We start from the raw sequence: 26,737 nt of genomic DNA, 5'->3' as shown, positions 1-26,737 counted from the left end.
AAAATTCTCACTTCAGGCAAGGATTTTTGTCAATTTATTTCACTTCAGAACTCCTGTGCTGAGAACAGTAGAGGCTGTCAGTAAATACTGATGAATGATTCAATCAACAAATTAAAAAGACAATGCAAGGATAATTAAGCTAAATTATCATGTCCCAAGTTTTAAGTTATCATCTATTTCTATTGATGTATAATGATTAACATATCTTTTCTACTTAGAATTGAATTAGTGAATAATGAATTATAAGTTGAATAAAGTCTGGGAATAGAGGTAATATTAAATAGCATATTTACATAACCTTAGTTTTTGATTAATATTTTTTTAAAGATTTGTTTATTTACTTATTTATTTGAGAGAGAGAGAGAGAACAGAGTGGGGGAGGTGGAAGGGCCAAGGGAGAGGGAGAGAGATTGCCAAGAAGACTCCTCCCTGAGTGAGGAGCCTGACCCAGGGCTTGATCCCAGGACCCTGACATCATGACCTGAGCCCAAATCAAGAGTCGGTCGCTTAACCGACTGAACCATCCAGACGCCCCAGTTTTTGTTAATATTTTAATGCAACCCAAGAATCCCAGTTTGTATAAGTTAAAGACAAAGTATGTTTATCTGACTAGGCATATTTATCTATATAAGAATAAAAACAAGTAGAGTAAAAGATATAAATAAAATCTGAAGATCAGTGTTAGACTTCAAAAAATTGTAATGCTTATCACAGCTTAAGGATTAACAATAAAAAGGGGTATCTAAAATTTTTATTAGATTTATTGTAATATAAGTGATAAAAACTGGAACCTATTTAAAGTAGACAATTTGATGTTTTAGCATATGTGAAACAATCACTAATTCAGAATAAAGAATATCTTCAACACCCACAAAAATTTTCTTATGGCCTTTTGTAAAAATCTCTTCCTCTCTGCAATCCTCATAGCCCACTTACTATCCCTGGGATCACATTAGATTAGATTGCATTAAATAAATAAAACAATTTGAGGAGAATTGCCTACTTAACAATATTGAGTCTTCCAACCCACAACTTAGCACATCTCTCAATTTATTTAGGTTTTCTTTAATTTCTCTCAGCAAAGTTTTGTAAATTTCAGGGTCTAAGTCTTTCACATCTTTTGCAAGGTTATTTCTTTCACATTTTTTATTCTGCTGTAAAGGATATGTTTTTCTATTTTCAATTTCTAATTGCTCATTGTAGTACATAAAATGCAGTTTTTTCTGTATGTATTTTATACCTTACAGCATTGCTGAATTTACTCATTAATGGCTTCTTTAACTTTTTAGTAAATTACATTAGATTCCTCATATAGACAAATATGTCATCTTCAAAAAAAAGCTCTTTAACTTTTTTGTTCCAATTTGAATGCCTTTTATCTTTTCCTTGCCCTATTCCATTAGCCAGAGCCTACAGTATAACATTGAATGGAAGTGGTGTAAGCAGACTTTCCTTTTCCCTGATCTTAAGGAGAGTAATTCAGTTTTAATCATTAATATGAAATTAGTTGTAGGTTTGTTCATAGATACTTTTTACTATCCTAAGCAAGTTTGCTTCTATTCCTATTGTGCTGAGGTTTTGTTTTATTTTTTTTATTTTATTTTTTATTTTATTTTATATTTTATTTTTTTGGTCAGAAAAATGTCCCATACTCTTCATATTTCTGAGAGAGTTTGTGGAGAATGAGTATTTCTTTTGTAAATGGTAAATTTCATCAGTGAAGACATCTGAGCTTGAATTTTTCTTTGTGAGAAGGTTTTTATCTATAAATACAATGTCTTTAATAGACAAAATGATATTTGAGCTATTAAATATATCATCTTCAATGAACTTTGGTAGCTTTTGTCTTTGAAAAAATTTGTCCACTTCATCTAAGTTGTTGACTTTGTTGGCAAAAAGTTGGTTATAATATTTTCTTATTATACTTTCAATATCTATAGAATCTACAGTGATATTACTTTTCTTGTTTCCAATATTAGTAAATCCTGTCTTCCCTTTTTCTCTTCATTTTATTTTTCTAATTCTTAGTTATCTCAGTTCATTTTGGGTAGTTTCTGTTGCTATGTCTTCAAGTTTGTCCATCTTTTCTTCTGTTGTGTCTAGTCTGTCCTATCTTATACATTTTTCATTTCACAAATTGTAATTTTCATCTCTAGAAATTCAATTTCTAGACTTTATTTCTCTCATGTCTACTTAACTATTTCATTAAATGGAATATAGTTCCCCTAACAACTATTTTAATATTTTTCTAACATTTGTATAAGTTATGCATCAGTTTCAATTCATTGATATTTTTCCTGACTATTGATCATATTTTACTGCTTCTTTGCTTGACTGGTAATTCTAGATTGATTGCTTGACATTGTGAATCTTATCATAATAAATGCTGGGTATTTTTTTATTACTGTAAATATTCTTGAACTTTATTCCAGAATGCTCATAAGTTACGTGTAAACTGATCCTGTTGTGTCTTGCTTTTAAAGGTTTATTAGGCAAGACCAGAAAGCTGTTAATTTAGGACTAATTATTCCCCATTACTGACACAAAACCCTTTTGAGCACCCTACCCAATGTCCTGTGTTTTCTAGTGTAGCTGGTCAGCCCCCACTCCTGGTCCCAAATGAGCAACACAGACTATTCCCAGTAGTCTTTTCTGGTGGTTGTTTTCTTGGCCCCAGGTAGTTTCCACTCACACAGGCACTGTAAAGAACTCTGTTGAATACCCAAAAGAGATCCTCTTCAGATTGTTTCAGAGTTGTGTAATTTTGTAGCTCTTCATTACTCTTTCCTGGGAACTCTAGACTCCTTGGTCTCCCTGAACTCTCAACAGTGTCTCTATAATTCAGGGAGATTTCTGGGCTTTGCTTAGATTATTTATTCCTCTCTGTGCCATGGCATGGAGGCTTTCTCAAGACAATATACTATAGAGCTTACCCCATTTGTTTCTCATCACTCAGGGATCACTATCCTAAATTACCTAAAGCCCAGTGTTTTGAAACTGTTGGTTTTTTTTATATCTATCTATCTATATATCTATTTCTACTTTTTCATTGTTTTGTTTTCTTTTCAAATGGGGAGGTAATTCTGTTTCCAGTTACGCCATCTTGGTTTGAATCAGAAGTTTCTACAAATAGATTCTTAAAAATTACAAACAATAGAAAAATGAATAGGCTGTTCAGAAAAGAGGAGATCATAGTAGTTATTAAAAACTATTCACCGTGAGATACAATTTTTTACACATATAGGTGGCTAATAAAAAAAAAGATGATGACTTAACTATTATTAGTAAAGTTTTAGGAATTAAGCACTTTAATATCCTGTTGATAGATAGTTGTGTGAATAATATAAGCCATTTTGAAAAGTCTGGCAATGTGCATTAAAATTTTCTTAAAAATACCACATCATTTGACACAATAATTCCTTTTCAGAGAATTTAACCTTGGGATAAAAAGGAACCATATAATAAAATGATAATCATAGCATCATAGTGGCAAAACAGTGGGAAACACTTAACCATCCATAAGAGAATGGTCAAATGTATTAGTAAATCACATGTATGCTATGAAAACCTATGAAAAACTAATTAGCTACTCTACAAACACTGAGTTCTGTCTCATTGAGCCTGAGGAATGGCCATGTTCAGTTAAAAGACAAACTTGACAAGCAACATGAATAATATAATAATAATAACAATAATTTCAAATAGAAAAAAATAAAAGACCCATAGAAAAAGTGAAAGGATAAACCCTATCCTATTTAACCTTCAGGAGGATGTGGTGAATAGGTGTCATGGAAAGGTTATTAACTTTGTAAAAAATTATTAATATATTTATCATATTACTTGCTACACTAGGTAAGTATTCTTTTAAAAAATAAAAAAAAATAATTTAAAAATCCCAGGAATGTTGCCAGCCACTGTCCAATATAACTTGCTAAAATATACACATACGTATTGAAAGAAAATCAATAAAGAAGGCCACTTTAGTGTGTATGTAATGAAATGCAAGAATTTAACAGAATATACTACTTGTCCAGGATCACAAGAGAAGTAACTTAGATGAATAATATAAGAACACTTGCTGAGAGGTACCATTTAACATTTATTATAAAAACAAGGCATTGGAAATGACAGGGATATTTTATAGTATTTTAACATATCTCATAGCTTTGGTCTGTGTTGCTCATTGCCCAAGGATATTGCCATGCAATTTAAGGTGAGACTATTGATTGGAACTAATAATCTGGTATTTGATGTCTTCCTTGTTTATGCATCTTTCCTAAATGAATTGAATTTAAAATTTTTGTCTTGAATATTTATTTCTTTTAAACTTTTCTTTGCCATTTTAGTTTTTGTTTTTATTTAAAAAATGTCTGGTTTGGAAATGGGTAATTCCACTGCCATCCTTCCCCCCACCCCCCCAGAAAAATTGTTTGGGCTTATGTTGACATTTTATTAATTTTTCCTTTTATGGAATAATTTGCATGAGTATCCTATTTCATTGTAAGTGTTTCACTTTACTTTTTTTCCAGCTGCATTTATACAAAACCTTTTTTTAAAAAGATTTATTTATTTTAAAGACAGAGAGAGAGAGAACGTCAGCATAAGTGGGAGCAGCAGGGAAAGGGAGAGAGAATCTCAAGCAGACTCTGCACTGAGCACAGAGCCTGATGCAGGGCTGGATCATGACTTGAACGGAAATCAAGTCAGATGCTTAGCCGACTGCACCACCCAGGCGCCCCATACAAAACCTTTTAAAAGTCATTTTTTGTTGTTATTTTATTGGTCTTCCTTAGACCTCCATTTCATACCAATGATATTATGTTCACTAAGTCTAAAGAAACATGTTCTGGCTGTGGACTCTTTTAGGACTGGAGCTTTTCCGGATACTCAGTCAAGAATTAGCTTCAGACTTCATTGTTGTCTAAATGTACTTACAAAGAAGCAGCCTGAAACTGACTCATAGCTCTGAATATTCCTGAATTCATCAAATCAGGGTTTGCCTACACATTCTCACCCAAGGCCTTGAACTTCCAAGGATAAATATAGCCAAAAACAGATTATTTGTATTTCCTAATTTACTGTAGTCCTAAGAATCTCTACCACTTTAGAAAAATAAATGATAAAATGTATTCATGTACAATCAACACTTGAGGATTTCTTGTTAGCTAAAATTCTTCTAAGAAATAAAATGATATAACAGACTTGCCTTATCATATCAAATAAGTGGTACATCAGAATAGGGGATCCTGTAATCTGCATGGGAACAATAATAGCTAACATTTATCACATGCTCAGTGTGTGCTAGACAACATCTTAAGCAATTTACATATGTTTATTTATCTAACCCTCCCAACAGCCATACTATTTTGTTTATTACTGTTATTAATCTCATTTTATAGATAAGAACATTTAGGCCCCGAAAGGCTTAGCATTTACATTAAGCCACAAGATAATAAATGTCAATGCCTGAATCTGACCCAGGCAGTAGGACCACACAGTCACATTCATAATTGCTACAAGACATTGTCTCTCCAGAGTCCAATAAAGATCATTTTATTTTTTGCTCATAGTTTTAAAACTTAACTCTTCTAAATATTGGCATGGCACCTAAAAATATCATGAAATCAAACAACTAAATGCTACCACTGTACAGTAATGCTATAATCATGTTTTTATCTCCTTTAAGCTCTTGGGGTCTTGTATCATTTTTTTTAAAGTAGAAATTGATTTTTGTTCCAACTCAAAATACATAAAAATGGATTTTTTTTTCACACCACTCTTAGAATTGTGAAAGGGGAGAGAAAGGTACTGAAGTGATATTTCACCCATAAAACCCTCTGAAACACCCAGTGATAGGACCCACACGGAAAATACCAGTCTTACAGCCTGCAGAGAGAAGGAAGGTCTTTTCTTATTTCTTATGCAGGCCAGTAGTTTTCAAAATTTGGAAACGTGTGACAGTTTGGTAGTTATTATTTTTAGATCTTAAGCCACAGTGAACAGGACCAGAAATCATTCATAATGAGGAAATTAGACAAAAAAAAATAACCTTTTAGAAAAGAAATACTAAATGAAAGATCATGTTGTAGTCATGTTTCTACAAATAGACATTATGCAAAAACTAGCCAGTACATCAGAGCTAGGGAAAAAAGGGGGGTCTTATGAGTTAGCTGGTTTACATGAATAATTTTGACATAACAGTTTCATCTAATCACACTGTGAATTTAGATCTCATCAAGCAGTCGATTTCCAATGTACCGACAAATGACTATGCTGTCATTTATTGCCCATTTTGTTATAATGCAAGCTACTCAGCCCTATTTCTCCATGCCCTGAGTCACTTGCTAACCCTTTCCTGACTCCTTTCGATATCTTTTGAAATTTTTTTTGTATTTTTGCACAATCACATATTTTATGTAAACCTCAGGCTGCTAGGTGTTCTGCTTTTCTATTTACTGATTCTTGTCCTCAGTTTCGTTGTCTTTATAATTGTATACAGTCATGTACACATAAATGCATACTGTCCAAGTACACAAGCATGTAAATGAACATGTGTAAGAATAACATGTGGTTACCTAGACATTCCCAATATTGGTTGAGTTGTCTCCACATCTCCAGAAATGGAGTCAGGTTTTAAGTCCATTTGGAGATAAGAAAATAGTTGAGAGAAGAAAGGTGACTTACCCAAACTAGAGCTCAGAATTCCTATCTCCAAGCTGGGAAAGTAGCCTATCCAATTTATACATTTATTTATATCACCCGCTTGCTAGTAGCAATTTATTAGTCAATCAGCTACCATACACATTTTACATACATGTCAAACACACACATACACCACCACCACCAGTAACACCACCACCAGCAGCAGCAGTAACACCAGCTTAGCAACAAGGGCAATGGGATGTCCTTTGATTTCCTTTTCTGTTTTCAGAAAGAACACAATCAGGGTTCCTGGGGTGGCTCAGTCGGTTGAGTGTCTGCCTTCGGCTCAAATCATGATCCCAGGGTGGCGGGATCGAGCCCCATGTTGGGCTCCTTGCTCAGTGGGGAGTCTGCTTCTCCCTCTCCCTCTGCCGCTCACGCTGCTCATTCTCTCTCCCTCAAATAACTAAATAAAATCTTAAAAAAAAAAAAGAACACAATGATTTGGAAGGACAGCCCCCATACAGCCCATGATAATGTGTAGAGCAAGGGACTTGGAGCTCTGATTCAGAAATCTATGCTATTTTGATTGCAGCATGCTTAATATCTGAATAGGTCCAGGCTGATGAGATCTCAGAACTGGAGCAAAATAAAAAAGGAGTAACTTAACTGGGAAAAAGATGAGAAATGTAAGGCATTTAAAATGTTTTTACCACAAAATCCTGCCTGTGATTTGCCTCACATTCATCATTTAACCTCTGAGTCTGCAAATGGGGGTAATAATCCTCCAACCCTTCATCATTCACTGAGGTGCCATAAAGATGAATTTGGTCTGCTCCTGATGCACTTAAGGCTCCTTAGAGATTGGCAGTGCATAATAGAGGTTTCAGTAGCCTCCTACCTCTTGTGATGAGCAAAGAAATAATTGGATAACACCATGATTTTTGAAGCTTGCATCAGTTGTTTCACCTTGATGAATATTGTCTTTATTTCCTAGCATCATGCTATCAAAATAATACCCTGATTGATTTTTTAATAAACTTGGTTTTTTAGAGCAATTTTAGGTTCACAACAATATTGAGCAGAAAGTACAAAGAGTTCTCTTTTATCCCCTGCCCCCATATATGCGTAGCTTCCCCCACTGTCCAGATCCCCTTACTGGAGTAGTGTATTTGTCACAATTGATGAACCAACATTGACATATTATTGTTCCCCAAAGTCCATAGTTTACATTAGGGTTCGCACTTGGTGTTGTACATTCTATGGATTTTGATCAATGTATAACAGCATGTATTGCTATAGATTGAATGTTTGTCCTCCCCACGCCCAAATTCATATGTTGAAAACCTAACTCCAAGATGATGGTGTTAGGAGGTGGGATCTTTGAGAGGTGATTAGAGTATGGCTGTGGAGCCCTCATGAATGGGATTAGTGCCTTTGTAAAAGAGACTCCAGGGTAAAAAGATGGTCTGTAAACTAGAAAGTAGGCCCTCACCAGACAATGAATCTGCCAGCACCTCGTTCTTAGATCTCAGTCTCTAGAACCATGAGAAATAAATTTCTGTTTTTTATAGGTCACCCAGTCCTATGGGTATTATGTTATAACAGCCTGAACAGACTTAGATCTATGTCTCCACCATTGCAGTATTATGCAAAATGGCCTGACTGCCTTAAAAATCCTCTGCACTCCACCCAGTCACGCCTTGCTCCCCTTTTTGCCCCTGGGAACCACTGATCCTTTTATTATCTCCATAGTTTTGCCTTTTCCAGAACATCATATAGTTGGAATCAGATAGTATGCAGTATAAAGCTGCTATAAGCATATGTGTGCAAGCTTTTGGGCTGACCTAAGTTTTCAAATCCTTTTGTAAATACCAAAGAGCATGATGTCTGGATTGTATGGTAAATGTATATTTACTTCCGTAAGAAACTTCCAAATTGTCTTCCAAAATAGCCGTACCATTTTGCATTCCCACCAGCAATAAATGAGAGTTCTTATTGCTCCACATCCTTGTCAGAATTTAGTGTTGTCAGTGTTTTGAATTTTTGCCATCCTAATAGGTACATAGCCAAAAATTGTTTAAATTTACAATTACCTAATGGCATATGATGTTGAGCCTGCTTTCATATGCTTGTTTCTAATCTGTATGTCTTCTATGGTGAAGTGTCTATTCATATCTTTTGTTCATTTTTTAATCAAGTTGTTTATTTTCTTATGGAGTTTTAAAGAATCCACTGTATATTCTGGATAACAGTCCTTTATCAGATGTGTCCTTTGCAAATATTTTTTCCCAATCTGACTTGTCTTCTCACTGTCTCAAAATCCTGATTGATATTTTAAATTTGTCCTGCATTATTTTTCAGATTATTTATTAGCTTTCAAATCAGTATTTGCATTTGATTCTGAACATAAAACTTATTTGTAGGGGCGCCTGGGTGGCTCATTCGGTTAAGAGTTTGACTCTTGATTTCGGCTCAGGTCATGTTCTCAGGATCGTGAAGAGCCCCGTGTCGGGCTCTGCACTCAGCAAGGCAACTGCTCGTCTTTCTCCCTCTGCTCCTCCCCCACTCTCTCTCTTCCTCCCTCTCAAATAAATAAATAAAATCTTTAAACAAAACAAAACAAAACAAAACTTTCTTTTTTTTTTTTTTTTTTTTTTTAAAGATTTTATTTATTTATTCATGAGACACAGAGAGAGAGAGGCAGAGGGAGAAGCAGGCTCCCAAGGAGCAGGGAGCCCGATGTGGGACTCGATCCCAGGACCCTGGGATCATGACCTGAGCCGAAGGCAGACGCTTAACCATCTGAGCCACCCAGGCGCCCCAAAACAAAACTTTCTTTATAAAGCTTAGTTAAGCAGGAGTTGGTAATTGTCCCAATATTTATTTGTATATGTAAATATATTATAATTATATTCTAAATAGGGATAAAACAGAAGATGAGATATCTAGAAATTTTGCATGGAGTCCCAAAACTCCAGTTGTGTTGCAAATAATTTAGAGAAATAGGAAAAGTAATTTGGTGAGAGTTGAATTCTCTGCCTTCACATTCACACCTTCACCTATATAAACATCAATAACTTAGAACAATAAACAACAAAGTTTTACAAATATCTTCTTAGCTTTTTAGAAGAAGACCATATGAAAATCGCTCACATTAAATTCTAAGCCTCAAAATGGCTGATTTGCAATGATCAGGCTAATTAAGTTTAGAATTAAGTGTATTTTAGAAACCCATGGAAATCAAACCTCTTGGAAGAATGTTTTCGTTCATTATAAAATCAAGAGTTGGGTATGTATTTCTAATCTATAAATTGTCTGGAGAGTGATAAAGGAAAGAGAACCATAGATCTGCTCTGTACTTACTGATGCTTTGGAAGCAATATCCGTGATAGTGCAGAAGGCAGCCAATTAATGGCTTTTGTGGTTTGCTAAATGCTTGAGTAAAGTTGAGGTGTTTAATAACCACAAAAGCCCTTTACTGCCACTAGAGTCCTAAGGCTTCAGTAGCAATTCATATTCTAGACCAGCATTAAAGATGGTTCAACAAACCAAAGTGTAAATCTCTTTTTAAAGCATTTTCTTTCTCCTCCGGAGGATTTGTTGATACTATTTTTAAAATCTTTTTAAATTTCTTTTTGTTTCAGTGACTTTGCAGTAAAGAAGTACATGAAATGAGATGGTTTGCAAAGCAAAGTATCATTTGGGTACGTGTTTTGTGAAGACATTATTACATTAATAGATAAGAATACAGCCACATTTCCATGTGCACATAGCACCCGAATCATCTGTATTTCAGTGCTACAGTTGGAAAGTAAAAATTCAGTAGCCTGTCCTCCTTTTGATATCCATGGCAGACTTCTTCATGAGAAAGTCTTATGGAGACAGTTTGGGCATTATTTAACTGGATTATTATGACCACTTTTTCATTTTCCAGCTATAGAAATAGAGCCAGAAATGACTTGTTCAAAGGCCCAAATCTGCCCTCATTCTAACCTTCACTGTCTCATGTCCAGACTGCTCTAAAAGTCTTCTACAGTAATTGAGTTTCTGTAGAAGAAGTGAATGACATCCCTCTGACTCCAGTCCCTCATCCACATTCCTGAGTAATCCTTCCAAAACCTGTCCATGGTGATGCCATTCTGTGAGTACTCATTATCTTGAGAACACAAACCTCCAATCTCCCAACCTGCGTTCTCTCCACACATCCTTCTACTGTCTACCTCAGACATGATGCTTTAGGAAAATTGGATTATTGACTATTGTATCCGATCACTTTTCTATCATGACTTCATGACTTTACATGTTCAAATCTTCCTAGATTGTTCTTTTTCACCTCTACCAAATTTCCACCTCTCTTTCTGATCCCTAAATGCCTTCTTGTAAGGGCATTTATGTTCCCTCTTATGATTAATAGAGTATGTTTTTTGCCTTTATTTATTTAGTTTTTTGTAAGCAGCATTCTTAAAGACAAGCTATCCATATAGGAGAGAATCACATCACTCCTTAAAAAATCCCGGATTTAAAAAGACTCCTTGTTTACAAATAATGTTTGCTTTCATTTTTTAAGAATAGAGAGAGATTAGGGAACCTCACATTCACTATCTTTCCCAACTCAGTGATGACACCACGACTGAGTCAGTAGCACAAACCAAAAATCTGGGAGTCACATTTGAGTCCATTTTCTTCACAACTCCTCACATCTGATCCATCAGCAGTTTCAGCAGATTCTGCTGGATAGGTCCACAGATAACCAGTGGCCCTTCCTCTCCACCACTCTCCTCCATGGTGATGGCAGAGGCATCTGCCACAGCCAGCATGCCTCCTGCTACAGCAGTGTCTTCACCCTTCTGCCTGTTTCCACTCCAGTTCCAGGTTAATCCATTTTCCTAATAGCACCCTGAATGTTCCCTCGAAGACATAAAACTGGGGGCTCCTGGGTGGTGCAGTTGGTTAAGGATTGGATTCGGTTTCAGCTCAGGTCGTGCTCTTGGGGTCCTGGGATGGAGCCCACCTTGGCTCTGCATGCTCATCGCTGACTCTGCTTGAGATTCTCTCTCTCTCTCCCTCCCCCCTCCCCCCCATGTTATCTGTCTCTCTCTCTTTCTCTCTCATAAATCTTTAAAAAAACAAAATACTGGTTGTTTCACTGTCCATTTAAATTCTACGTAGGCCATCTATTATATTTAGAATAAAGCCAAGAAGAGCCAGCATGACCTAGCCCCTGCCTACTTATCAGACCTAGTATCACTCTCTCCCATGCTCACAAAATTCTTGACATATGTGCGCTAGTGTTCTCTCTGTTCCTTAAAGAGTCACAGCTTCTTCCTGGCTCATGGCCTCTGCGTTCCAGCCACCTGGGAGACTAGATCCAGATCCTTGCATGTCAGGCTTCTTTACACTCAGGTCTCAGTTAGTAGGTTACCTCTTCAGACAGGCTGTTGCTGACATCCCATCTAAACCAACCTTTCCAAGCAGTCCCTCAGGCATGTTGCCCTGTTCCTTTTTATCACAGCATATTATCATCTGAAATGAGCTCACTTTTTCCTTTGTTTGCTTTTTTGTGGTCTGTTGCCCCACTTTAGAATGTAAGTTCAAGGAGGGCCACTTTGTTTACTATATTTGCAACACCTAGAACAAGTATATAGACAAATAAGCATATTTTTTATATTTAATATATATATAGTGTTACTATATTTAATAATAATATATTTTTTCACCGAGGAATGCATAGTCCCAGATGCTCCCTTCCTGGCTCCTGGCCTTGTAGGTTTGTACGAGTTCAATAGAAATCCTGCTTTCTGTCCCTAGCTCTGAGTGGTATGAGCCTGCGCTGGTGGTATTCTAGATCTTTAGAACAAAGTAAGAATCCTACCTTCAGGCAAAGGACAGGAGCATTGTAGATAGTATGCAGATGTTGCTTGAGGTTGTAATTCATAGGAAATAAAGGAAAACTGAAGTTCCTTTGGCTGGTCCCCAGGTCTTGAGAGCCTAAGATTTCTCCCATTGGGATGAAAACAAATCAAAGTATAACTTTCATCATCGAACATAGAACTAATGTTGATAAATCCTAGAGCATGTTCTTTATAGAACAATTAAATGGTTACCTTCTTTCAATCAAAGTTTGCAGAATAAATCTTAAAAGTGAGTGAAAAAGGGATTAGGGGAAGTTTGTGACCTGAATGCTAATTATATTTTTTAAAGATTTTATTTATTTATTTGAGAGAGAGAGAGAGCACGCATGAGTAGGGGGAGGGGAAGTGGGAGAGGGAGAAGCAGACTTCCCACTGAGCAGGGAGGCTGATGTGGGGCTCGATCCCAGGACCCTGGGATCATGCCCTGAGCCAAAGGCAGATGCTTAATGACTGAGACACCCAGGCTCCCCATGAATGCTAATTCTTAATACTACTTCTCCCTTGGCTTTGATGAAAGGACTTGACAGACACAAGTGATTTGGTAGGGAAACCGAATGGTCTTGAAGTACCGATATTGGACGTGATTCCAAGAAAACAGACATTACCTTTACTCTTTGAGATGCAGGGTTAAAGAGGGAAGAGATCCAAGGCCTGAAAGGGGCCTTAGAGATGGACCATCAATTCCATGTTTGTTGAGAGGATCTGGTGGCTTTCTGCAGTGAATCCTTTCTACAGAAAGATTGATTCTGACAACCTGCAGTGTATGTTCATTGTGTGGAGAAGGAAAGGGTGCTGCCTGATTTAGCTGACTCTAGTGCTCTCGAGGAGCGCCATGCCAATGGCATGTGGGATTTGGGAATCTTGGGAGAATCCTGGGAACAGAGAGGTGTGCTGTCCCCCTTCAGAGGAGAAGTCCAGCGTGCTAGCTGCTCTGCATGGGCCCATGACAGCAAAGAACCCAAGTCTTCCTGCTTAACCATCTGCCCCTGACGAAGAGGCTGCAACTCAAGACCTATTCAGAGGCTGAACAAACCCACCCACAGATAAACGAATACAATTTATAGCCCATTAAAGGGCCTTAGTCAATTGGAGGAAGAAAAATCCAGCCAAATAATTTAGCAGAGGGTTCCTATTGACGCAGAACCAGTGGAAGCAAGGAAAGGAAGGAATGACGTATATCTCGCTCCTCTAACTCTGCATCCGTGTTGTTTTTCACTTCGCAATTCTAATTTATTTCATGAGGCTAGGTAAGAACTTTCACATATTTTGATGCATCTTCTCATACTTCTTCATTGTATTGCATTCATATATCACAAGTCCATTTCTTCAGCTACGGACCATGGAGCTAAAGTTTTTCATCAAGTGTTTATTGACTTCTTTTCCTGAGTATGCGGTAGCTGAACTCTGCCTCCTTCACCCTCGCTGGATACTCTCACTCCTGCTCTCCTATGCTTGGCTTCTGTGCTACATTCACCTTTCCCACCTGGCAAATGATTCTGCTCACTTCTAATGCAGCATTTGAAAAAGTGACATTTTAATTATTTTTAAGGACTACCCTATTATAATATGATTAAGTATTCAGGAGGAATACCATGCAAAGAATTTTTTTTTAAAGATTAAATTTGGAAGGGACTGGTAGCTGCAAGCCAAACAAAAGGATAATTTTAAACAAACAAAAAAAGGCATGCACAGCATATTTTATACTCTTTTCAAAGAGCTTCAAAAAGTTGCCATGGCTGAGTAGGTTGTTGTTTTTCTGATTAAAAAACACAGAAGGAATCATTACAGTATTTTCACTTGGGAAAAAACAAAAAGAATTCTAGGAGAGATTTTTCTCATGAGCCACCTATATACTCTTCTTAGTTAATATTTTTCTTTCTAAAACAGAAATGTAGGGGCACCTGGCTGGCTTAATCGGTTAAGCGTTTGATTCTCGATTTTGGCTCAGGTCATGATCTCAGGGTCGTGGGATGGAGCCCCCGTCAGGCTCCGTGCTCAGCGCGGAGTCTGCTGGACATTCTACATTCTCTCCTTCCTTCTCCCTCTGCCGCTCCCCCTGCCTGTGCTATAAATAAATAAGCAAATAAATAAATAAATAAAATCTTAAAAATAAATAAGCAAATAAAACAGAAATGTAGAATTCAACATTTTTTAAAATAAAGTAAAAAGTAGCAACCACTAAAAAATCTTTGTAATATTGGGATATTATCCCTCCTTGACCAGAAAGAAGAACGTTTCATGAACAGGTGCAGGGATCTAGTCATCTGGAGTCACTTAAATCCTCCTGGTTAAGGGGCTTTCCTCCACTGTGTCTCCAACACCTACATCAATGTCTGGAACTTACCTGCTGCTCAAAAATACATTGAATAAATGATGATTTATTTAGCAAAGCTCCATGAAGAACTTCCAAAAATCTAGTTGTTTAGATGCATTACTATCTTGAATATATAAATTTTCTATGTCCAGGGGAAGGCTCAGAATTACAAGATTATTAATAAAAAAATTACCCACATGTGCCATAGTCTATCAACGTTTTTCATGCAACAGAATTCGTACTCTTCTCTAAATGTATCCTTACCATGATGATCTCTTTGTTAAGAAGAATTTGGATCCATTTGATCAATGTACCAATAACTATCATCAGTTCTGTGTTAGCCAGGAGTTTGTTTTTTGTCTTCGTAAATTAAGGTAGATATAATATGCCAAAGTATTGAATCAATGCCTATTTCAACTTAAAATTCAGAAAGAGCTCCTGTATCATGTGTGCGGTAAAGTTGCCAAGGAAATTTGCTGAAGAAAATAGGGTCATTTCGGTTCTATTTAAACAAATGGAACTTGGTATTTTTAGAGTAACAATCCAAATCTCTCATTTGCCATTATTTAAATATTTATCTACTACTCTAAATCTAACTTGAGGTAGTGGCTGATTTTATAAGCCAGGATAGGTGAAGTTATAACACCAAATACATGAGTCAAATATACTGAAATACGTGAATCCTTTGGTGCTCAATCAAAAGGTCTTGGCTCCTGGAGCTCATATATCAGTGGCCAATGTTTGCTAAGGTTTAATAAAATAAGATAGAAAATAAGCCAATCATCCTGCAAAATATCTACCTAAAAATCTGTATAGGTATTATCTTATTTGATGATTTTTATATAGTGTGCAACATGAGTTGGTAATGGGAAAAAAAGAGAAAACATTCTCGAGTGACAGAAATTGCCTTCACTAGCAGTTCAAGATACAAAGTCCACAATTTTACTTTGTGATATTCTATGTCCTTTGGCAAATAAGCTTTACAAAGCCTTTATCTAGACCTTATGCTGAGTCATGCACCGAACAGATTCTTAATAAGTCTGAATTGACTGTCTTTGACCACATTTTGTTAATGAGGTTTCCTGGTGCCACGCCTGGGCTGATTAAAACTCTCCCTGTGTTGGCTAAGAGCTGTTATCTAATAGCCTAAGATGTTTTGCTGAATAATATCCAGCACAGCACTGGTTGTTCTCCGAAAGAGCTTCCTAACCCATTCTAATTCAGCTACAGATTTGATATTGGCACAGGACCCATTACCTCCCAGACTTTCTTGTTTATTACTCTAGTGAAAGTGCCCTAACCTAATTGTCTGTAGGGACTTGGGAAATCCCAGGTCTCTTTGTCTTGGCCCAGACAGGTTACAGTCTGCATTTCATTCTCCCCCGATGTGGTCTGACAGTCTCAGCATTGGTAGAGCTGAATATATGTTCACATGTTACCAGTGGTTATAATCAGTTTTAAATGTCCCTCACTGTGACCCCAGGTAGCCTGTCTACACCTGTCATCACCTGGCATCTATCCACAAGTGAAATAATCTTCCCCATTTGTATTTGGGCAAAATGCCATCATAACAGATGGACATGAGTGTATGTAACTGGGAAGTTATGCATATACATTAAATATGCAGACTATGAGCATGAGTCCTTTCTAGGAACATCCAAACATCTGTCTCCTCTGAGCTTTTGTGTATACCGTTTACACCATATGCCGTCACAGTGGGAGGGCCTTGTCGGAGATATAGAAAGGAGCACGCATGAATTTCATGGAAATTGTTTCATAGGGCTAATTTGCCTCACCCTAAGCAAAAGGAATATATAACAAATACTGTGAATATCTTTGTTTTTATTTGAAGGGGGCGATTTTTAAAAACTGATTTTGGTAGCAAACAAGCAAAATTTTGGACATTATAGGAAAAATAAAGTTAAAATTTGAATCAATCCTAAAAATGTGTTTGTATGGTATGCGTGTGTTAATTAAGCCTTGATAGATTCATTTGAAAGTTCACTGTTATAATCCCTTCTGTCTGAAACCAAAGCTGCAGATCAAACCAGTCAGCATTTGTAAAGCGCCTTTTAACTCATCTGCAAGGCAAAGGGTGTTCTTAATGTGTGTATGATTTATTTACTGTTGGTATACCTTGAAGTGTGAAATCCCAGTAATTTCGAATCTTATCTAAAATAGTATTAAAGTTCATCAGTAAGTATAACTCATTTTCTTCTTGACAGAACATTATCTTTATAATATGAGTAAGTTTTTTCAAAAATTTTGTAATATTCTGGTTTCGCACACAAGTTAAATACATAAGATTTTATTTTTTACATTTATTATTTTATTATTTATTTTTATAAATAGTATTTTATATTATGTTTGTTAAAATGTTTATTTTATTACTTATTTATCTTAAATGACTGGAAATTAATTTTTCCATTTTTGTTCATCCTGAATTGTCATAACTTAACCTTTCTTTGTCCCTTATGAACTTTTTCACATGCTTAAGTATTTATTTTTCTATCTCTATCTCTTTTTCTCTCAAAGGTCTTTTAATATCAAATAAGAACAAAAATAATACTAAAATAATATCATAAAATACAAATGATCATAATTACTACTTATAAACTTATATTTTTACTTTTCAGTGAATGTATGTGCTGGCGAATTGGGCGTTAAAATTATAAATGCCATAAAACTACAATCACCCATTCGTAGGTATAATTATTTTATGACTCTAGAACCTTAGAACCATAGTTCACTCAGGTGAACTATGTGGTTATATATTTTTTATAAGATAATATTTATAAGGTAAACTTGGAATGTTTTGTTTACTTGTATCTTTAAGGTTTTATATAACTGAAAAAAAATGATGTTATATAACTGAAGCATCAACAACACATGCCACAGTTAAATGTTCAACTGGATATACTAGCTTCAGGTAGACTCATGTTCTAGTTATGAAAGATTAATTGAAAATTAGATCTGTGCTTAATGAAGACTGGAAAAAGCACTATAATATAAAATTACAGAATTTAGGGTTTAGAAAATTATATTTATATTATAAAAATAATCCACAGAATATATTCAGTCTAGAAAATATTTAGTATCAACTATCCTTGCATGTGGGCATTAAAAAAGTTCTCTTCCATATTTATTTGCAACATGTAGATGCTTCATTACTATAAATACAGTGGTGTATATATTTTGGTTGTCTAATTAGAAAAACTTGAGTTTATGAAAAGACCTGGTCTTTTAACATTTAATGATCCAAACACTGTATTTAATAAGTTAACTGACATCTTCAGTGATACAAATTTACATTAAAAGTATTAGAAAATTTTTATCACTGCATTATTTTACTAATCTCTTATACAATCTTTGTGCTAATATTCTATTATCACAAATATGTGAAGATGACATTCAAATTTACTCTCCCCACCCAGATCTGAATTTCTAAGATAACACTTAATGTCACTTTGGCATTTTAAACCTAAGGTGATTAAGACCAACTACAAGGGGCACCTGGTAGCTCAGTGGGTTAAGGGTCTGCCTTCAGTTCAGGTCATGATCCCAGGATCATGGGATCCAGCACCACATCTGGCTCCCCGCTCAGCAGGGAGTCTGCTTCTCCCTCTCCCTCTGCCCCTACCCCACATCGAGCACATGCTCTCTCTCAAATAAATAAATAAAATCTTAAAAAGACCAAATACAAATTCTCTGCCTCTAAACTTTTTTTCCCTCATTGCTTCTTTTATATGGTTAATGTTCTACTTCTAACCATCTCTGCACCTAAAAATGTCTTTTGTCCCTACCTTTCCCAATCACATCATATACTTCCCAGTCGAAGACTCCTAAATTTTTTTGTCATTGGCCATATTCTCTCTCTCTTACCCCACCACACACATGCACACACAGCTTTTCATTGTTGCTGCAGTTTATCTGAGCCAACCAGATTGTTCCGGTCTCCTGCCCAAGATATGGTTTGTGTCTGTCCACTCCATGACTCTTTAATATTGTCCTATTAAGTGAGGTGTTAAAAAATTGGGCAATATACAATTCATTTTCTTAAAAAATATCAATTACTACCCTTTTTGGTAATCAATAATCAGCTTCAAGTTTCACTTTTAATCTGTATATAACCATTTTTAAGTAAAAGAACTGCAAGTACTCCAATTTAATCAGAGTATAAGGTGTGTTGAACAAAATAAGCTCCACAAGCATTAACATTAGTGTATTTATCAAAGCTCTCAGCTTTGTAATCTTAGGAACCTGGTTTTGTCAACACTTTGTATATTCATTTGTGCCCTCCAAGAAGCAGATGCCAAATTGGGATTATACACATAAGGATTTTGATAGGGAAAATGTTCCTGTAACAACAACAACAACAAAATAATAAGGGAGCCAAGGAAGACTGGAGAGCCCTCACACTACAATATTTGACAGAAAGGAAAGAGAGGTGGAAGGGCCTAGACTGTCCTGGTGCAACGACATTAAAAGCAAGTTCAGGGGAGCCTGAATGGCTCAGTCAGTTGAGTATCCAACTTTTGGTTTCCGCTCAGATCATGATCTCCAGGTCGTGAGATCGAGCCCTGTGTAGGGCTTCATGCTTGGTGGGGAGTCTGCTTGAGATTCTCTCTCTCCCTCTGTCTCTCCCCTCCCCCTTCTAAATAAGTAAATAAATCTTAAAAAAAAAAAAAAAAACAAGTTCAGCAAGGTTGTCAGAGAATCCTTGAAGCACAGGGCAAAGGGGTCCCGTGACTCCCAGGAATGGGCCTATTTTAGCATCTTGACCACATTTGGTCATTGACTAGGAGTTGTTCTTGGGGAGCATGGTCTTAGGAGCAATAGGATTTCAGAACAGAACAACTGGGATTCTTAGTCAATTACATCTGTAGTCAGAGGTCTGTATTCTCTTGACCACCACAACCCTGGAAGATGATCCATTTCTTTAAACAGAGTATCTAGCTAAGCTTATAGAAAACTTGATTATATATCAACAGTAGTTGTTTTGCTTACACTAGGAATTAACCCACAGTGTCAAATATTCATGTCAATAAGATAAACAGATTCTCTCCATGTTAGCAGGTTTCTGTCTAGAAGCTGAATTCCAATCTGCAGTTGGATCGGTGAACATAGACTCTGAATAAAGTGTTTTAAGTGGACAGTTCAAACTTTAATGACACTAGGGTATGACATTAGCTATATTTACCTCCATTACTAGGGCTGTACCTGCCCTACAAGAAACATGTAGATCACACCTGGGCCTATGCACCCTCTTTTGGACAGGAGAGAAAAAAAGCTGCTGAAGTATGCCTCTGACTTTGGTCTCTCATGTTCGAGGCTGACCAGCCCTCTCTGTATTTGTTAGCTTTTGCAGAAAATAAACCACCAGAATGCTGACTTAAAGCACCACTTTATTATTTATTTCTACCCATTCTGGGGGTGAGAGGGTGATTTTTCCACTCTTCATCAACTTGACTCAGGCCCAGGATGACCTCACTCACATGTTTGGGAACTCAGATGGGATGGTGGGAGGGAAGGGGTGATTGGAGCCTCTCTCCACATGGTCCTCATTATCCAGACAACCAGCCTGGGCTTCTTCACCTGGTGGCAAGAAAGGGCAAGCTCCAGTATGGAAGCACTTTTCAAGTCTTTGCTTTTGTCACCTTTCTTCTTGTCCAGTTGGCTAAAACAAATCACATGGGTAATTCTAGAGTCGGTGTGATAGGACCTTTCCAAGATATGGATGCAGGGAGGCCTGATCAAATTGGGAATTATTCTTTCATACTGTCTGATTAATATGTTTCTCCTCCTTCTCCCCTATTTTGTCCCCAGTCTCTTCCTCCCCCTCTTCTTTATGAGTATACAATACATAAGACTACATCCACATTATTACATTTTCTGATTCTAGCATAAAAGTTAAATTTACATATATTGGATTCATCTGCAATTTCTGAATTTTTAAATTTCAGTGTTGCCAACAATGAAAATCTATCTCATTTTATAATTCATAAGGACCCTGAGAGTTCATGGGTTTTCCTCAGATAGGAAACTGCAGTGATCCTCTTGCCAATTAGGAATATTACATGGGAAAATTATGGAATTAATTTTTCATTTTAATAGTGACTGGTCAATTCACTCAGGTGAATTAGCAGTTCATCAGAAGTAACAATTCATCACATTCCCTGATCCTAATGAAATAATAGACATGTTTATTCTTCAGTTTGATGGTTGCTTGAATGTGAAAATTAAGAGTAGAAGTGGAAAATATATATTACAGTGGAAACTGTAATTTTCTACTATATAGCTCTTCTGTCAGTCAACTGTGCTGAACCCATTATGAGGTGCTGAAGAGGATGAACATGAAAGCAACATGTTAAAAATAAGAAGATAAATGCTTTGGAGTGACTAGTACTTCTGCTTGTAATCAAGGCAATTTTGGGAGCATCAGATAAAGCTGTGCATTAGAAATCCTTGTAGGCTGAATGCATCCTTGCCTTTTTCTAAACAGAGGTGTGTGGGTGCGGATGCACAGTGTTTGGTTAATATTACTGTAACATATATGCAGAGCTAAACTGGCAACATTGGTGAGATGATACACTTGGTTTTTGGGCCCACAACTAGGCTTCAAACATCATTTCTGTCAGCATGCCCTTTACAGATATTTCTAGTGTCCACTTCTAGGCTCCTCTCCAGCACTAGCAAATCCACTACAGTGATTTCACTTAAACATATATTTACTGAAAAAGAATCTAATCAGATTGGCCATTTGGTAAAAATAACCAATTATTCAGTTTTGTATTATTCAAGCAAGGGTGTGTGTGTGTGTGTGTGTGTGTGTGTATTAATAAAAGGAGAGACAAGTAAGACTGATATTTGTTTTTTAAAGAGTATTCATCGTTAGTGACCCCAATCCATTCTTTGGTCCCATTAAAATGATTGATATATTTCCACACTGATGAAAGATAAAGAAAGTCCCTTTGACTTTGACTGAATCTCTGGTTATTGCTGTGAAATTTGCCTTTTACTATGGCTATCTTTCCATCATCCCAATGCTAGAACACAGAAAATTCCTTATTTTTAAATATTGTCCATCAAGTTGTTTGGTTGGATCGCACAGCTTCTCAGTTGTCTGAAACTGTGCCATATGATTTCCCCTTCTTTATGATTTTAACACAGTGTCTACTTCGGGCCTTGAGATTGCCCCTTTTTCGTTTATGCATCACTAGCTATTTGAGTATCATGCAGTCATTTGCAGTTTACACATACCATCCCAGTAGAGTTGTTTTTCGGTAATCTTTATGCTAATCATCACTTTGGTATATTCCACAATTTTGTTCTGTATTGCTGTCTTTCCTTTTCTGGCTAACACATCGAGTGATATCCCAGCACATTTTATCTGATTTCCTGCTGAGTACTTCCTTGATAAAAGAAGCAACTTCAATTTCTGTATATAAAAATGGGAATTTAAAGTATATACACTTCTACATCATTTTAGATTTTCATATACAAGGCTCCAGAAAACAGAAGAAAAATGTCCTTTGATGTTGTGTTTGTTCAGCTCTAAGAACCCCCATGCCCTATTTTAACTCATCGGGTCATGTTTTTTGTTTTTGTTTCCCTAGGACTACAATGATGAAATTCGTCAGGAACAACTACGTGAATTATCTTACTTAAATGGCTCAGAGGACTCTGGTCGTGGCAGAGGTATTAGAGGCAGAGGGATCAGAATAGCTCCCACAACCCCTTCAAGGTACATTAGCTCTTACTTGAAATAAATTAACAGCAAATGAGGATGGCAAGCCTTTGCCGACCTGCTCTGTGCCATGGTCACAGCTAGGAATAAACACCACCACCAGCCACCACGACAAAAACCATGACATTGAATGCTTACATGATGCATAAGCACTTTCATAAATTAACTCATCAAGTCTTCCATACTGGGGTTAAGTATTATTCACAGGTGACAAATCGAGGTACAGAAAGATGTCAAGAATTTGCCCAAGGTTACACCAGCAGTCTGACTCTAGAATTCACAGGTAGAGCTTTTAACAACTATCCTAAGAAAATAAGAAGTGCAAACCTGAGACTTTCTTCTTGGTGGTTCTGTCCTCAAGATTAGAGCATGCAGATGATACAATTATTTGCCTTTTTTGAACCAGGATGACATTGCATGAAGAGAAAGTTAAAAATGTGTCTTTCTGGATTGGTAGAGAGACAGGTGATGATTAGCTAGGTAGGTAGACACTTAGATGGCTAGGTAAATAATAGATGCACCACTAGTCCAGAAATCCAGAAGCACACTTCTTGTATGGTTGATGGTAAGAGTATTGAAAGTTCAGGCACATTTGACTTTGCAATGTCCTTGGTCAACAGAGAGGATTTTATTGGGTGTTATTCACTTTGCAGAAAAAAAAAAACCAAACATTGGAAACTTTCTGCATCAGAATTTGTTTTGTACGATTCTGAATTAGTCAAGCTTTCAATAGAAAGCATTGGTTTGAGGAGAGGTAAGGCAAAGGATACTCACAGCCTTCACACATAGACTGTGTAATTCAGTCATTCTCTCTACCTGTTAGAGCTGGCCTTCAAATCTCTAAAGGACGTAGATCTAGAATATTATTTCATACCTTGCATAGAAATCATCTTCAGAGATTCTAGGATACTTTGCTGATTCAATTTATTTATTAAATTATGCCCCAAATATTGTCAACCACCAGTGTCAAAAAACCAGTTTTAACATTTAAATCATAAACACCTCCATTTTGTAATCAGAAAAAAAATTAAAAATGATAAATATCATAAATATCCAAGTAAAATACCAAGGCAAAAGCTATCTAAAAATAAAATGTGGTGGGACGCCTGAGTGGCTCAGTCGGTTAAGTGGCTGCCTTCACTCAGGTCATGATCCCAGCGTCCTGGGATCGAGTCCCGCATTGGGATCCTTGCTACATGGGGAGCCTGCTTTCTCCCTCTGGCTGCCGCTCCCCCTGCTTGCGCTTGCTCTCTGTCTCTCCCTCTCTCTCTGACAAATAAATAAATAAAATCTTAAAAAAAAAAAAGTGGCAATTTTGAAAATTACGTTTGACTAAAGGAAAACTTAAAATCTTCTAGAGATTATTACATTTTTATCCCTAAAGATGAAAATAAGAACTCTGTAATGCTAATTAAGAACACTTTTTATTGCTAAAAATTAATGTGACATAACTTTTTTTATGGATATACTTTTTATGGAATCAGTCTTTTATAAAACCTTGTACATTTCTAACCTCATCATGATGGGTTGTGAAATGATATCATTGCAGGTAATCCTAAGTTGATTAAATCATATGCCTTAAATAATGAAACTGTCACTTTTGTAATTTCCAAAATGCCAAATTTTATATGGTGTAACCTAATATATATTTAGAAAGTCTACAAAGGGGGACAAGTTTTTTCTATTCTATATGCCTGAAATTAGGACCATTTAAAAAAAATAATGCATTAACTTGCTTTTGAGATTATAAAATCTTATTAATAGATTTTTTTTGTTATTGGTGGTCCTTAATGTAACATTATATTTGAGTATTTGAGTGGATCATATAAGATTTCAATTTCAGTAAAGTTTCATTCTAAAATATTAATCTTTAATGGTTTAATAAAGAATAGTGCATTGTGGGGGCGCCTGGGTGGCTCAGTTGGTTAAGCGACTGCCTTCGGCTCGGGTCATGATCCTGGAGTCCCTGGATCGAGTCCCGCATCGGGCTCCCTGCTTGGCAGGGAGCCTTCTTCTCCCTCTGACCCTCCCCCCTCTCATGTGCTCTCTCTCTCTCTCATTCTGTCTCAAATAAATAAATAAAATCTTTAAAAAAAAAAAAAAGAATAGTGCATTGTGGTCTAGATTTTTAAATATGTTAGAAAAAAATTTGTTTGAAAGTTTTGTTTTTTACTATCCCATATATCATACAAATCTGATACTACATATGTAAAAAGAAGATGAAATTGTTGAAATTTAAACCTCACTTCAATGCTATATTGATATCATTAATGTATTAACGTTAATGAAAGTAAATGGACCAGAATTCTGCTGTCTTCTATTTCAAACCACATGATGGAAAGTATCTACAATTAAAAAAGAATAAGGAAACAGCTTCACAAAACAGAAAATCATACTGATTAGGAAGCTCTTGAAAACATGAGTTAATGGATGCTAATTTGTACATACTTATGAAATTATGACTTTATTAAGTCATTCAATTACACTTATATTAAAAAAGAATGGTGCCTGGGATATTTGAAAACTTCTATAATAATTTGTTGAAAATATATTTAATTAAAGCAATTTTCATTTCAATAAATATATCTATAAAAACTAATCTTTCAGTAATTATGCATACCAGAGAACAAAGCATTACGTCTATATAATAATTTAGAGTACATAATTGAAGAATTAAGATATTTGACATCTCTGACACACATTATCATTATATATTGATTGAGAGCAAACTGCAGAGAATAAAACATTAGGGGCAGATTTTGGAGGCTTTTGTTTACTGCAGTGAGAATTAATACATAGAACTAATGGAGTTTGTGAAAGAAGGGAGTAATCATACTTGTTTCTAAGAAAGACTACTCAGTCATCACTGTAAGTGAGAGAAAAGAATTAGAGTAATCAAAGAGAGACAGACAGAAACACACTGACATATGGCATGGAAGCCGGTAAGAAGACAAGTCCATTATCCAAAACAGAAATGAACACTCTTTGGACTATAGAGATACAGTACTAGGTTAGAGATTAGAGTTTATAGGAATTAGTGCCCAATTAGATGTTGGAGAAGAAAGAATATTTGGCCCACAACAAGGATAACTCTCCGATGTCTAGCCTAGTTAGAGATTAATGACATTGTCAACTAAGATTAGGTGAAGAACCAAGATACACAAAGAATAATTATTCCTATAATTAATTCAAGGTCTATGGATTGCTAGTGTGACCTTGAGCAAGTGACTTGTACTTTCTGTGACTTGGTACTCAACCTTTAAAATATCTCAGGATTAGCCACATAACAACGTTGTCAAGATTTTTAAATTAAGTGATACATATAAGGCAGTGGTTCCCAAATTGGTCTGCACTTCGCAATCACTGAGAGTTTCCTGCCGTTAGAGATTGTGATATAATTGGCCTGGGGTGTGGCCTGGAATTTAGAATTTTTCAAAGTCTTCAGGAAATTCTAATATGCAGACAAGTGAAGGAACCTCTGATATAAGGCATATAATCCAGGATATGGCATGTGTTAGGAATGAAACAGGTAATAGTCATCATTAGCGTTAGAAAATGCAAGAGTCCAAAGAAGGCATTTTCCAGCTAGTAATCAATCCACAGAGATAAATATAACAAGTGCAGTGGAATGGGGACTGTAAATGAATCAGTGGATTTGGAAACTGATAGGTCACTGGTAATCTCAGTCAAGAGTATTTTCAACAAAGTGGGGAGGCAATAACTAGATTACATTCAGTTCAGGAATGAGCAGTCGGTAGAGAATTAAGGATGGAAAACTTTCAAGAAGTCAGAAAAATGAAGAATACTGTAGTGTAGATTCAGCCAGGGCCGGTATCCTAAAATAGGTGATGTGAAATTTCAGTTGAATTGGAGAAGAGGGATGTGAGATTAAAATTCCAAGGAAAGGACACAACGTATAGGAGGTGATGAGTCAGATTCAGGAGATAGGTTTGCTAGGGCTGTGTTTGTGATGCAACTGGGGGAGGAATAGGGTGGGAAATCAGATCTGATATGAGCATCATATAATTTTTTAAAAATTTTAGAGAGAGAAAGAGAGAGAGCTTGAGCAGGGAGAGGAGCAAAGGGAGAGGGAGAGAGAATCTCAAGAAGACTCCCCGT

At 36.2% G+C, this 26,737-nt stretch overlaps 1 protein-coding gene across 1 annotated transcript in view; it reads left to right on the top strand.

Moving 5' to 3' along the window:
• KHDRBS2 (KH RNA binding domain containing, signal transduction associated 2) overlaps window positions 1-26,737 on the top strand; it is a 525,516-nt gene that overhangs the window by 330,797 nt on the left and 167,982 nt on the right. The window contains exon 5 of the mRNA XM_081828467.1: window positions 22,488-22,615. Coding sequence (XP_081684593.1) covers window positions 22,488-22,615 — 128 coding nt within the window. The remainder of the gene's footprint in view (window positions 1-22,487; window positions 22,616-26,737) is intronic.

This window comes from Leptonychotes weddellii, chromosome 8 (assembly GCF_054177405.1).
Source record: "Leptonychotes weddellii isolate Sample4059 chromosome 8, ASM5417740v2, whole genome shotgun sequence".
Classification (NCBI taxonomy): domain Eukaryota; kingdom Metazoa; phylum Chordata; class Mammalia; order Carnivora; family Phocidae; genus Leptonychotes; species Leptonychotes weddellii.
Note: the sequence above shows the minus strand (reverse complement) of the source record. Positions and strands in the feature narration are given on the sequence as shown.